This window comes from Hemitrygon akajei, chromosome 3, assembly GCF_048418815.1.
Source record: "Hemitrygon akajei chromosome 3, sHemAka1.3, whole genome shotgun sequence".
Taxonomy (NCBI): domain Eukaryota; kingdom Metazoa; phylum Chordata; class Chondrichthyes; order Myliobatiformes; family Dasyatidae; genus Hemitrygon; species Hemitrygon akajei.
Window position 1 is genome coordinate 195,826,042 of NC_133126.1, and position 14,642 is coordinate 195,840,683.

The 14,642-nt window shown below is 44.5% G+C and overlaps 1 protein-coding gene across 1 annotated transcript in view; it reads left to right on the plus strand.

The window, feature by feature from the left end:
* Positions 1–11,297, plus strand: part of LOC140724639 (extracellular calcium-sensing receptor-like) — a 34,145-nt gene extending 22,848 nt beyond the window's left edge. The window contains exons 7-8 of the mRNA XM_073039063.1: positions 9,955–10,471; positions 11,117–11,297. Of these exons, the coding sequence (XP_072895164.1) occupies positions 9,955–10,471; positions 11,117–11,297 (698 nt within the window). The remainder of the gene's footprint in view (positions 1–9,954; positions 10,472–11,116) is intronic.
* Positions 11,298–14,642: the final 3,345 nt, after the last annotated feature.

Consider the following 14,642-nt stretch of genomic DNA (forward strand, 5'->3'; position numbering starts at 1 on the left):
ATTAAAATCAAAATCAGAAACGGAGTGAGGTTTATTATCACCAGCACGTGTCGTGAAATTTGTCAAATTAGCAGCAGTATTTCAATGTAAATCACAAAATAGAAGGAAAATAATATTCGTAATAAATCAATCAATCAATCAATCAATCAATCAATCATTCACTCTGTACTGCACATATATTGAATAGATTAAAAATCATTCAAAAAAACAGAAATAATATATATTGAAAAAGAGAGCTAATGGTCCAGGGTTAAATGTCCATTTAAAAATCGGTTGGCAGAGGGGAAGAAGATGTTCCGGTATTGCTGAGTGTTTGTCCTCAATCTTCTGTACCTTCTGCCTGATGGCAACAGTGAGAAATGTGCATGGCCTGAGACTGAGTGTCTTTAATAATGGATGCTGCTTTTATGAGACACCGCTCCTTGAAGATGTCGCGGGTATTTTGTACGCTAGTACCCAAGATGGAGCTGGGTAAATTTGCAACCCTCTGCAGCTTATTCCGGTCCTGTGCAGTAACACCGGCCCTGCGCCATCCATCTGAATACCATAAAGTGATACAGCTTGTCAGAACACTCTCCAGAGTTTATCTGTAGAAGTCGTTGAGTGTATTTGTTGACATATCAAGTCTCCTCATACTCATAATGAAAGATAGTGAATGTTAATAGATAATGAAAGTTAGTCTTTACAATGCTTGCTGAGTCGGTGATGTGCCTCTCCTGTGAGACGTGGCAGTCCTGGGGGAGCTCCCCTCTCCCGCAGAGTCACATCTGCTAGAAGTGTCTGCGGCTGGGCGATCTGGAAGACCGTGTGAGGAATCTGGAGCAGCAGCTAGATGACCTTCGACTCATAAGGAAGAATGAGGCAGCCATAGATGAGAGCTACAGGGAGGTAGTCACACCTAGGCTGCCGGAAGCAAGTGGTTGGGTGACAGTCCGAGGGGGGAAAGCGAAGGAGAGTAGACAGGTAGTGCAGAACACCCCTGTAGACATTCCCCTGAATAATAAGCTTACCGTCTTGGATACTGTTGGTGAGGACGACCGACCAGGTGTGAGCCACGTTGACAGGGCCTACGGCACTGAGTCTGACACTGTGGTGCAGAAGGATGGGACGGAGAAGAGGAGAGCTGTCGTCATTGAAGACTCTATAGTCAGGGGAGCAGACAGGTGATTTTGTGGAAGTGAGAAGGAAACCCGCATGGTTTGTTGCCTCCCTGGTGCCAGGGTCCGGGATGTCTCTGACTGGGTGCATGACATTCTGGTACGAGAGGGCAAGCAACCAGAAGTCGTGGTACATGTTGGGACCAACGACATAGGCAGGAAGAAGGATGAGGTCCTGAAGTGTGAGTTTCGGGAACAATGCAGAAGGCTGAAGAACAGGACCTCAAGGGTGTCGTTCTCAGGATTGCTGGCAGTACTACGTGATAGTGATGGTAAGAATTGGAGGAGATGACAGTTGAATCTGTGGCTGAGGAGATGGTGCAGGGGGCAGGGTTTCAGTTTTTTGGACCATTGGGATCTCTTCTGAGGCAGGTGGGACCTGTACAGATTGAATGGGTTGCACCTGAACTCGAGAGGGAGCAATATCCTTGCTGGTAGGTTTGCTAACATGGTTCGGGAGGGTTTAAACTAATTTGCAAGGGGGATGGGACCCGGAGCGATAGAGCAGTGAAAGAAGTGCATGGAGTACAGCCAGATCTAACATATAGAGAGGCTTTGAGTAAAGAGTCGCAGAATAAAGGGTATAAAGGTAATAAGGTAGACGGGCTAAAGTGTGTGTACTTCATTGCAAGAAGCATCAGGAATAAAGGTGATGAACTGAGAGCTTGGATACATACATGGAATTATGATGCAGTGGCCATTACGGAGACTTGACTGCACCAGGGCTGGAATGGATTCTCAATATTCCTGGATTTCAGTGCTTTAAACGGGATGGGGTGGGGGGAAGGGGAGGAGGAGTGCCATTACTGGTCAGGGATTCTATTCCAGCTGCAGAAAGGGTGAGTAATGTAGCAGGATCCTCTTTTGAGTCAGTATGGGTGGAAGTAAGGAACAGGAAGGGATCAGTTACTCTACTGGGGGTATTCTATAGGCCCCCTGGTAGCAGCAGAGATACCGAAGAGCAGATTGGGAGGCAGATTTTGGAAAGGTGCAAAAATAACAGGGTTGTTATCATGGGTGACTTTAACTTCCCTAATATTGATTGGCACTTGATTAGTTCCCAGGGTTTAGATGGGGCAGTGTTCGTTAAGTGTGTCCAGGATGGATTCCTGTCACAGAATGCAATACTAGATCTACTATTAGGTAACAAACCAGGTCAGGTCACAGATCTGTCAGTGGGTGAGCATCTGGGGGACAGTGATCGCCGCTCCCTGACCTATAGCATTATCATGTAAACAGATAGAATCAGAGAGGACAGGAAAATATTTAATTTGGGAAGGGCAAATTATGAAGCTATAAGGCTAGAACTTGCGGGTGTGAACTGGGATAATGTTTTTTCAGGGAAATGCACTATGGACATGTACTCGATGTTTAAGGATCTCTTGCTGGATGTTAGGTATAAATTTGTCCCGGTGAGGAAGATAAAGAATGGTAGGGTGAAGGAACCATGGGTGACAAGTGAAGTGGAAAATCTAGTCAGGTGGAAGAAGGCAAAAATGCATGAGGTTTAGGAAGCAAGGATCAGATAGGTCTATTGAGGAATATAGGCTAGAAAAAATGATCTTAAGAAGGGGCTGAGAAGAGCAAGAAGGAGGCATGAGAAGGCTTTGGTGAGTAGGGTAAAGGAAAACCCGAAGACATTCTTCAATTAGGTGAAGAACAAAATGATGACAGGAGTGAAGGTAGGACCGATTAGAGATAAAGTGGGAAAATATGCCTGGAGGCTGTGGAAGTGAGGGAGGTCCTCAATGAATTCTTCTCTTCGGTGTTCACCACTGAGAGAGAACTTGATGACGGTGAGGACAATATGAGTGAGGTTGATGTTCTGGAACATTTTGATATTAAGGGAGAGGAGGTGTTGGAGTTGTTACAATACATTAGGACGGTAAGTCCCCGGGGCCTGAGGGAATATTCTCCAGGCTGCTCCACGAGGCAAAAGAAGAGATTGTGGAAACTCTGGCTAGGATTTTTATGTCCTCGTTGTACACGGGAATGGTACCGGAGGATTGGAGGGAGGCGAATGTTGTTCCCTTGTTCAAAAAGGTAGTAGGGATAGTCCAGGTAATTAAAGACCAGTGAGCCTTACGACCGTGGTGGGAAAGCTGTTGGAAAAGATTCTTATTGATAAGATGTATGGGCATTTAGAGAATCATGGTCTGATCAGGGACAGTCAGCATGGCTTTGTGAAGGGCAGATCGTACCTAACAAGCCTGATAGAGTTATTTGAGGAGGTGACCAGGCATATAGATGAGGGTAGTGCAGTGGATGTGATCTACATGGATTTTAGTAAGGCATTTGACGAGTTTCCACCTGGTAGGCTTATTCAGAAAGTCAGAATGCATGGGATCCAGGGAAATTTGGCTAGGTGGATTCAGAATTGGCTTGCCTGCAGAAGGCAGAGGGTCGTTCTGGAGGGAGTACATTCTGACTGGAGGGTTGTGACTAGTGGTGTCCCACAAGGATCTGTTCTGGGACCTCTACTTTTTGTGATTTTTATTAACGACCTGGCTATTGGGGTAGAAGGGTGGATTGGGAAGTTTGCAGACGACACAAAGGTTGGTGGTGTTGTAGACAGTGTAGAGGATTGTCGAAGATTGCACAGAGACATTGATAGGATGCAGAAGTGGCAGATGGAGTTCAACCCAGAGAAGTGTGAGGTGGTACACTTTCGAAGGACAAACTCCAAGGCAGAGTACAGAGTAAATGGCAGGATACTTGGTAGTGTGGAGCAGCAGAGAGATCTGCGGGTACATGTCCACAGATCCCTGAAAGTTGCCTCAAAGGTAGATAGGGTAGTTAAGAAAGCTTATGGGGTGTTAGCTTTCATAAGTCTAAGGATAGAGTTTAAGAGACGCGATGTAATGATGCAGCTCTATAAAACTATAGTTAGACCATACTGGGAGTACTGTGCCCAGTTCTGGTCACGTCATTCTAGGAAGGATGTGGAAGCATTGGAAAGGGTACAGAGGAGATTTACCAGGATGCTGCCTGGTTTAGAGAGTATGGATAATTCTCAGATATTCAGGGAGCTAGGGGTTTACTCTTTGGAGAGAAGGAGGATGAGAGGAGACATGATAGAGGTGTACAAGATATTAAGAGGAATAGACAGAGTGGACAGCCAGCGCCTCTTCCCCAGGGCACCAATGCTGAGTACAAGAGGACATGGCTTTAAAGTAAGGGGACTGAAGTTCAAGAGGGATTTTACAGGAAGGTTTTTCACTCAGAGAGTGGTTGGTGCGCGGAATGCACTGCCTGAGTCAGTGGTGGAGGCAGATACACTAGTGAAATTTAAGAGACTACTAGACAGGTATATGGAGGAATTTAAGGTGGGGGGTTATATGGGAGGCAGGGTTTGAGGGTCGGCACAAAATTGTGGGACGAATGGGCTGTAATGTGTTGTACTATTCTATGTTCTATGTTCTATAGTCACTGACATGCCTTCATTACAACTGCATCGAAAACAGCGATAGGAAGACATTTCCTTAGCCAGATAGACGATAAATAAAGGAGGTGTGCACTCAGTATACACTTCATCACGTACAGCATGAAGAAGACCCCAGGTCTTCTTTTACAGAATCCCTTTCACTTATTTATTCAACGAGTTATTATACATTAATGATGCTCTTCTACACACCACTGCCGTAATGCAAGGATAGTTGTGTAACAGTTGCCTTCCTATCATATTTTACAAATCTGGCCGTAGTCCGTCTTCCTCCCTCATTAATAAGGTGTTTCCTATGCACAGAACTGCCGCTAATATCGTTGTCTGTAAACATTGGAGGATCTTTTGCTTGATAATCCCAGGAGATCAGTTATTTCTGAGACTCTCAAACAACCACGTCTGGCAAAAAAAAAAAAAAATCCACTCGAAGGCACTTCGATCAAATTACTTCTTCATTCTGATATTTGGACTGAACAAATACTGAGCCACATCACCACACTTTTAAGCATTGAGTTGCTTACGGTTGATTAGGTGATTTGATATTTGTTTCCGATTATTTGTAAGGTATACATAATAAAGTGACCACTGATTGCAGTTACATTTGTTGATGCGACGATTTTTTCTTAAATAAGAATTAATAACAGGACGTTGCTTCTACTTGAGAACTGTTCAACTGAAGCAAATGAATAACCTTCCCTATTGATCTATAGTCAGAAATTGGGCAAGGGCTATTCGTAACATTTGCCATTACCAGGCATCACCACTCTTGGTATGATGGTTAAAATTGTTCCACGTTTTCTCACTATTGTTAAAAATCACTTATAAAAGAAATAAAATAAAAGATTCTTATAAAATAAATACCACCACGACTATTACACAAAAGGTATCTGGACAGGATTACAATTGGTGGCAATTTTGACGGCTTTGGGAGCTGGACTTAATAGGGCCTTCTAAGGTTGGCAAGCTGTGGCAAATTATTTACTGCAGGTATCAGTGATTACAAATAGTGGGAACTCAATATGTATCATTGGTTTAGCTAGGAAAATTCAATGTTTCCAAATTTGTTGGAGTCACCCAGCAGCAAATTGGTCATCTGGCTCATCTTGACCGAGCAACGGATTCCCATCTAAATTAGTCTCATTATTCTGTGTTTGCCCCATATCCCTCTAATTATTTCAAAGAAAAAGGAACGAATAGCAATACAGCATAGTACAGACCATTCGGCCCACGATTTTGTGACGATCCTTAAACCCTGCCCCCTATATAAGCCTCCACCTTAAATTCCTCCATATACCTGTCTAGTGGTCTCTTAAATTTCAGTAGTGTATCTGCCCCCCGCCACTGACTCAGGCAGTGCATTCCACGCACCAACCACTCTCTAAGTAAAACACCTTCCTCTAATATCCACCTTGAACTTTCCTCCCCTTACCTTAAACCATGTCCTCTTGTTTTGAGCAGTGGTGCACTGGGGAAGAGGCGCTCGCTGTCCACTCTATCTATTCCTCTTAATAAATAGATATTCCTCTATCTATTTCCTTGCAACAAAGTTGTATAAATATATTGATAATGCAAAACTGGGGAATATGAATTGTAAGCATGCAGGAAACTTAAAAGCATCTTTTAAGAAGAAAGGAACTGTTGTTAAACATAACGTGAAACTGTTATCAAACCCAGCATTAAAACTGGTTCAACCTGTGTCAGATTAGTGTGTCTATCGATCCCTTCATTCTATAAGTTTCCTTAAGTATATCGGAAATATTTTCAATCTATAATTTTGGACGGCAACATCATATATCTGAGAACAATTGTGGCACAGAACCGGGGGGTGGGGGGGAAGGGTTGTTGGTTTTATTGGCTGGTAGGTTTAATAAATACTTTCTCTCCTGATTTTCTGGAGTATCTGGCATTATCCCGAAAGACATTCCAAAAAGCTCACCAACGCCTCTTTTACCAGATGACACTGAGGAGATGTATGCTCCTACTCATTCAGCAGATGAGTAGGAAAGGAGATACTCACAAAGCTGAATCAGGTAATGATATGAATATGTACTGCGGCGGACAGCGAGGCTGTACAGGGGGTAGTTAAAACTGCCAATGTATTACGAAAACCAACCTACCCGCCATCATGTACATACCATACTGTGCAAAATACTTTGGCACATATATATGGCCACAGTGCCTAATATTTTTGCACAATACTATATTTCTGAAAGTGGAGTGAAGAGTTGCTGAATCTGGCAAGAGCAAAGGATGTTGGAATTGTGAGGGTGGAGTGTTGCAGGAGGGGTTTGTGGCTGGTGGCAAAGGAAGAGAGCCAAGGCATTTTATTTCTGTAAATGCAGACACCCAGCCCTGAGACACCAGAAAGGGTAATTTCATTCCAAACAGTTAGGTTATTGATCATTAAAGAATGTACTTCTGGTGCTTCCCACTTCCTCTCCATCTCTTCCGTTTTTCTCAACAGGGCGTCCCATTTCCCTGCCCCTTTCACTCTCAGTCTGTAATAGAGTCCCAAGTCAGAATCAGTTTTATCATCGCATACATTTTAAAATTAGATTTTTTTTTGTGTGTAGCTGTACAGTGCAATACATAAAATTACTACAGTAGTGTAGTGAATTCAGGCAGCCTAGTTATTTAGATTATGTGGGCTTCGTTCTTTTCTCCCTTGGATCTTTTTGAAGGAATAGAGAACCTGTCTGTATGGTTAGAACTGCTCTGTGTTCCAGATGTGGGAAACCTGTGAATCTTATAGTCACCCACATGGCCACATCTGCGTCAAATCAACTGCATCTGACAGACCCTGTTAGCGATCTGGAGCTCCTGCTTGATGACCTACAATTTATTAGGGAAAGTCAGTAGGAGAGAGATTGGAGCTACAAGGAGTTAGTGACCCCGAGGCTACAGGAGTTACATAAGTGGGTGACTGTCAGGTCAGGCGAGCTTCGCTGTGGCCATGCCACTCAATAATTGTTATCTTGTTTTGGATGCTGTTGAGGTGGGCTACCTGACAGAGGACGGCCACATCGATCGGGTATTTGGCACTGCGCCTGGTTCCATGTTGCAGGAGGGAGAGAAGATGAGGACTGCAGTAGTCATAGGGGATACCAAAGTGAGGGAACGGGAGGTTCTGTCAGCATGAAAGAGATACCCACATGGTGTGTTTCCTCCCAGCTGCCAGTGTACAGGATGTCTCAGATTGGGTGCAGAGTATTCTGAAGGGAGTGGGTGAAAAACCAGAAGTCTTGATACATGTTGGTAGCATTGGCATAGGTCGTAAAAAAGGAAGAAGTCCTTAAGAGAGAACGCAATGAGTTGGGTAGGAAGGTAAAAAGCAGGACCTCCAGGATAGTAATCTCAGGATTGCTGCCTGTGCCACCTACTAATGAGCACTTGAATAACATGAACAGACAGACATGTTAAAACATAGCTGAGAGACTGGTGTATGGTGCAGGGCTTCGGATTCCTAGATCACTGGAGCCTCCTCTAGGGAACGTACAATCTGTAGAAAAAGTATGGGTTATCAACTAAGGGCTTATTTAAGAGAAAAGTTAGGTCAAACAAAGTTACTACCGAAACCCAATGAAATAGAAACTTTAATTCAAAAAGGAAAGATTAAAAAAATTATCTCTTGTATGTATAATTTGATTCAAAAACAGGCAATTAAACAAGGAGTCCATAAGTCAAGACAAAAATGGGAAAGTGATTTGAATATCAAAATTGAAGAAAAAAACTGGTCAAGACTATGTCTTGAGAGTATGACAAATACAATAAACGTTCGATTAAGATTAGTGCAATACAATTTTTTACATCAACTATATATTACACCACAAAAAATAAATAAATTAAACCCAAATTTATCTGATCAGTGTTTCCGATGTAACCAAGAAATTGGTACTTTTTTACATTCTACTTGGTCTTGCTCTAAAATTCAACCTTTTTGGACAAATCTAAGAGTTTTACTGGAACAAATTATTGGAATACAACTTCCACACAACCCAATATTACTTTTACTAGGTAATATTGAAGGGATAAAACCGATATCCAAATTGAATAAATATCAGAAAGAATTTATAAAAATTGCATTGGCAGTAGCCAAAAAAGCTATTGCAGTGACTTGGAAATCGGATACATATCTAAGTATAGATAGTTGGAAGAACGAAATTTATGGCTGTATTCCACTTGAAAAAATTACTTATAATTTAAGAGATAAATATGAAACATTTTTGAAAATTTGGCGCCCTTATTTACAAAAGACAGGATTAAATATATAGGTGCTCCGAAGATGAAATAATTGGTTACTTGGGGAAAGAAATAAATATATATACTAAAGCTATTACGAACTCCATGGAGCATGTGGGGATCCTCCAATATCCAGGCATTCCTTTTTTTTTTCTTTCTTATTTTTTAATAGGGATGTTAGGGGGAGGGGTTAAGGGGAGGGGGGCTGGGTAACATTTTTTTTCATACACATTTATTCTGTAACTATTTGAAAACAATAAAAAAAGTTTTTAAAAAAGTATGGGTTAAGACTAAACTCAGAGAGATCCAAAATCCTAGTAGGCAGATGTAATAAATCTGCTCTGGTGGGTATAAACTAATTTTGCAGTGGGATGATCCGGAGTGATACGTCTGAGGAAGGGTAAGCAGAAAAAATCAAAAAAATAGCATGCAACATAGATGATACATAAGACAGACAGGAGCTGAGGCATAATCACACTCAGTGGGATGAGTTACAGGGCAATTGAGGCGTAGTGCAGTTAAAACAGAAAGCAACAAATAAAGGACTGAATGTTATATTTTGGGGACCAGTATTTCAGTGATCTGATCTGTTCTGGGCTCCTCTTTTTGATTTTTATACATGACCTGGATGAGGAAGCATAGGGATGGGTTAATAAATTTGTTGCTAACACAAAGGTTGGGGTTGTTGTTGGTAAAAGCGGGCGTTGGGAGCTTACCCAAGTGCAAGACACAGACAATGAGACAGTGTGAACTGAACTGTGCTTATTGAGAATTACTTGGAGGGAAAGAATGAGGACAAAATTTCAACATGGACGTAAACGCTGAATAACAAACCGGTAAAAACTGGAGCAACACACACAAAATGATGGTGGAACACAGCAGGTCAGGCAGCATCTATAGGAAGAAGTACAGTCGACGTTTCGGGCCGAGACACTTCGTTAGGACTCTAAAATCTGGATTTGAACTTGGGCTTAAGAAATTTGAACTCGGGCTTAACTTGGCCTCGGATCTTGGATCTCGAATCAGACACGGGATTTGGATCTCGACACAGACTCGGCACTTGTACCTCGACTTGAGTTGGAACTCGGACTGGACTTAACTTGACTTCGAAATCAGGCTGGACTGGACCTAAATTGAAACACGGACTGGGCTTTACTGGGAACTCGGACTTGACTTCACTTGGAACTAAGACTTCACATCACGTGGAACTCGGGCTTCTGGACAATGAAGAGACAGAGTACCCAACTCAAAATAGCGGCAAACGGTCGGACCCACTTAGCAGGAGGGATTTGGACAACGAAGAGAAAAGATCAGACAGAGGCAGTCCGTTCTTATCTTTGTTCAGAGTGGCTGCACACTTCCAGCAAGTCTCAGTCGTCTACGAAAACGATAGAATTCGTACCTTACTCAGAGCAGCGGCAAACAACCGGCAACTCAGTTGGACACGAAAACGACTGAATTCACTAAGCAGCCACATGCACCGAAACAACTTAACGTCTACCATTCACAGCAGCTCGGATAATGGTCCAGAATTCTCGGTATTCCGGTGCTTGAGTCGGCTGGCCTGGTTTCTGTTGACAAGCTTCCGGCAATTGGCTTCTGGTGACTGGTTTCTGGAGACGAGCTTCTTGCTGTGAGTTTCTTTTGACAGTCCAGGAAAAGAACAGCGTAACCCCGGAGCTATTTATGTTGCAGGCTCGAAATGAGGATCAGGTGCCTCAATCAATGCGCCCAACGGAACACTCAGAAAAAGAAATAAAATGTAAAAATGGACTTAAACGCTAGGTAACAAACCAGTAAAACCTGAACTTGACTTGGACTCGGAATTAAATTGGACTTGTGACTTGGATCCCGACTCAGATTCGGGACTTGGATCTCGTCTTCACTTGGAACTCGGACCGGACTTGACTTAACTTGAAACCCGAACTGGACTTGACTTGACTTTGAAATCGGACATGTCTTGACAGGAACACAGAGCCTGAACTGGGACTTGACTGATCGGGAACACAGATCTGGACAACGAAGAGACAGAATACCCAACTCAGAGCAACGAGAAAAGGCCAGACCCACTCAGCCGGGGGGATTTCGACAACGAAGAGGCAGAACACCCAACTCAGAGCAGCGGCGAACGGTCAGACCCACTCAGCCGGAGAGATTTGGACAATGAAGATTCAAAACCAGACAACGCCAGTGCATTCTTATCTTTGCTCCGAGTGGCAGCAAACGACCAGCAAGTCTTAGCCGGCCACGAAAACGACAGAATTCTTTCCTTTCTCAGAACGCTGACAAAAAGCCAGCAACTCAGCTGGACACGAAAACGACTGAATTCGCTAAGCAGCCATATGCATCGAAGCAACTTACAGTTCACGATCCTCAGCAGCTCCGATGATGGTACAGACTTCCTGGCAGCCCGGAGCCTGAATCGGCCGGCCTGGTTTCCGGTGACAAGTTTCCGTTAACTGGCTTCTGACGTCATGTTTCTCGTAACTGGTTTCTGGTGACGAGCTTCTCGGTGTGAATTTCTGATGAAGGTCCAGCAAACGAATAGTTGAGCCCTGGAGCTATTTATGTTGCAGGATCGAAATGAGGATCAGGTGCCTCAATCAAGGCATACAACGGAACACGCAGAGAAATAAATAACCAGAATGTGGAGTCCATGGACTGGTCCGTGAACTGGAATGCGGAGTCCACAGACCAGACCATGACATTAACACCTCCCTCTATAGGAGCCACCAAGCGACCTAACAGGCTTACCTGGATTATCAACGAAGCAGACGGGGGGAGAGAGTGGGGCTGATGTTCAGCAAGAAGGAACTCTGGTTAGCGAGAGTTTAAATACAGTGTCTGTCTCGCTCTGTCCATGTTTGACTGGTCCGATCTGTTAAAAGTGGGCAATGGGAGTGGACCCAAGTGCAAGACAGAGACACTAAGATGGTATAAAATGAATTGGGTTTATTGAGAAGTACTGGGAAGGCCAGGAATGTTGACAAAATGTCAACATGGACGTAAACGGTAGATAACAAAACGGTAAAACCTGAACTTGATTGGGACTCAGACTTAACCTGGACTCGGGACTTGGATCCCGACTCGACACAGAACTCGGACTCGACCCGACTCGGAACTCTGACTCGACTCGGAATTCGGAACTCGGACGCGACTTGACATGGGACTCGGACTTGAATTGGTAAGGACTCGGACTTGACTTGATATGGACTCGAACTTGACTTGACTGGTAAACAGAACATGGATCTGGACTTGATTGGACTGAAACACAGACTTGGATAACGAAAAGAGAAATACCCAACTCAGAGCAACGGCGAACGGTCAGACCCACGCAGCCGGAGATACTTGGACAGCGAGGAGACAAAAACATACATCGACAGTCCATTTGTATCTTAGCTCGGATTGGCAGCAAACGACCAGCAAGTTTCCGCCGGCCACGAAAACATCAGAATTCGTAACTTACTCAATGCAGCGCCAAACAGCCGGCCACTCTGCTGGACATGAAAAGGACTGCGTTTGCTAAGCAGCCACAAGCACCGAAACAGCTCAGAGTCAACGATTCCCAGCGGCTCAGATGGTAGTCCAGGCTTATCGGTAACCCAGAACCTGAATCCACCCGTGACAAATGTCCGGTAACTGGCTTCTGGTGACGTGTTTCTCGTAACTGGTTTCCGATTACGAGCTTCTTGGTGTGAGTTTCTGTTGACGGTCCAGCAAAGGAATAGCGGAACCACGGAGCTATTTATGTTGCAGGCTCGAAATGAGGATATAGTGCCTCGATCAAGGCGCCCACCAGAACATGGGGAGAAAGAAATAACCGGAATGCGGCGTCCACGGACTGTACCGTTACAGTAACATCCCCTCCTTATATGGGAATCTCCAGGCGATCTAACAGGCATTGCGGATTATCGACGACCCGGGCGGTTTCAACGAGAATGTACTCTGTTTAGTGAGAGTTTAAAGACAGTGTCTATGTCACTGGGCCCATCTTTGATGCGTCCGCTCTGTTACAGGTGGGTTTTGGAAGCGGACCCAAGTGCAAAACACAGATACTGAGATAGTATATACTAAACTGTGTTTATTGAGAATGACTAGGAAGGCCAGAAATGAAGACAAAATGTCAACATGGACGTAAACGCTGGATAACAAACCGGTGAAACCAGGACTTAACTTAGACTGGTACTTCACTTGAACTCGGGACCTGGATCTCTACTCGGACTCGGGACTTGGATCTCGACTCGGATACGGGACCTGGATCTCGACTTGACTTGGAACTCGGAATAGACATGACTTGACTTGGAACACGGACTGGAATTCACTTGTCTTGGAACTCGGACTGGACTTAACTTGGAACCAGGAATTCACTTGACTGGAACACAGCGCCTGGATTAAGACTGGAACACTAGTTTGGACAGCGAAGAGACAGAACAACGAACTCGGAGCAGCGGCAAACGGCCGGACCCACTCAGCCGGAGGGACTTGGACAACGAGGAGAGAAAACCACACAAAGACAATATATATTCCTATCTGTGCTCGGAGTGGCCGCAATCGACCAGCAATTCTCAGCCGGCCATGAAAACGACGGAATTCGTGCCCTACTCAGAGCAGCGGCTAACAGCCGGCAACGCAGCTGAAAACAAAAAAAACGACTGAATTCGCTAAGGCGCCACAGGCAACGAAACAACTTAGAGTCCACGATTCTTAGCTGGTCCAATGTTGGTCCAGGAATCTCGGCAGCCTAGAGCCTGAAAGCGTCTGTCTGGTTTCCGGTGTCAAGCTTTCGATAACTGGCTTCTGGTGACGTCTCACTGGTAACTGGCTTCTGGTGACGAGCTTCTCGATGTGAGTTTCTGATCACAGTCCAGTAAAGGAATAGTTGAACCCCGGAGCTATTTATGTTGCAGACTTGAAATGAGGATCAGGTGACTCAATCATGGGACTCAACGGAACACGGTGAAAAAGAAATAACCGGAATGCGGAATCCACGGACCGGACTGTGAACTGGAATGCCTGGTCCTTAGACTGCACCGTGAAAGTTGTGGACAGTGTGGAGGGCTGTCAGAGGTTATAGCGGAACTTCGATAGGATGCAAAACTGGGCTGAGAAGTGGCAGATGGGCTTCAACCCAAATAATTGTGAGGTGGTTCGTTTTGGTAGGTCAAATATATTAGGAGAAGTTAGTATTTATGGTAAGACTTGGCAGTGTAGAGGAACAGACGGATCTTGGGGTCCGACTCCATAGGACACTCAAAGCTGCTGCTCAGATTGACTCTGCGGTTAGGAAGGGATACGGTGAATTGGCCTTCATCAATTGTGGGGTTCAGTTAAGGAGCCGAGAGGTAATGTTGCATCTTTATGTGACCCTGGTCAGAGCCCACTTGGAGTACTGTGCTCAGTTCTGGTCGCCTCAAAGGATGTGGAAAACCATTGAATGGGTGCAGAGAAGATTTACCAGAATGTTGCATGGATTGGGGAGCATTTCTTTTGTGAATAAGTTGAGTGAATTTGGCTATTTTCCTTGGAGCGACAGATGAGGAGAGGTGACTTGATAGAGGTGTATACGATGATGAGAGGCATTGATGGTGTGGATAGTTAGAGGCTTTTTGTCCCAGGGCTGAAATGGCTAGAACAAGAGGGCACAGTTTTATGGTGGTTGGAAGCAGGTACAGAGGAGATGTCAGGGTAGGTTTTATATCACACAGGATGGAGATTCTGTCAAATGGTCTGCTGGCGACGGTGGTGACGGCTGAAACGACGGGGCCTTTTAAGAGACTTCTGGAGACGTGTATGGAGCTCAGAAA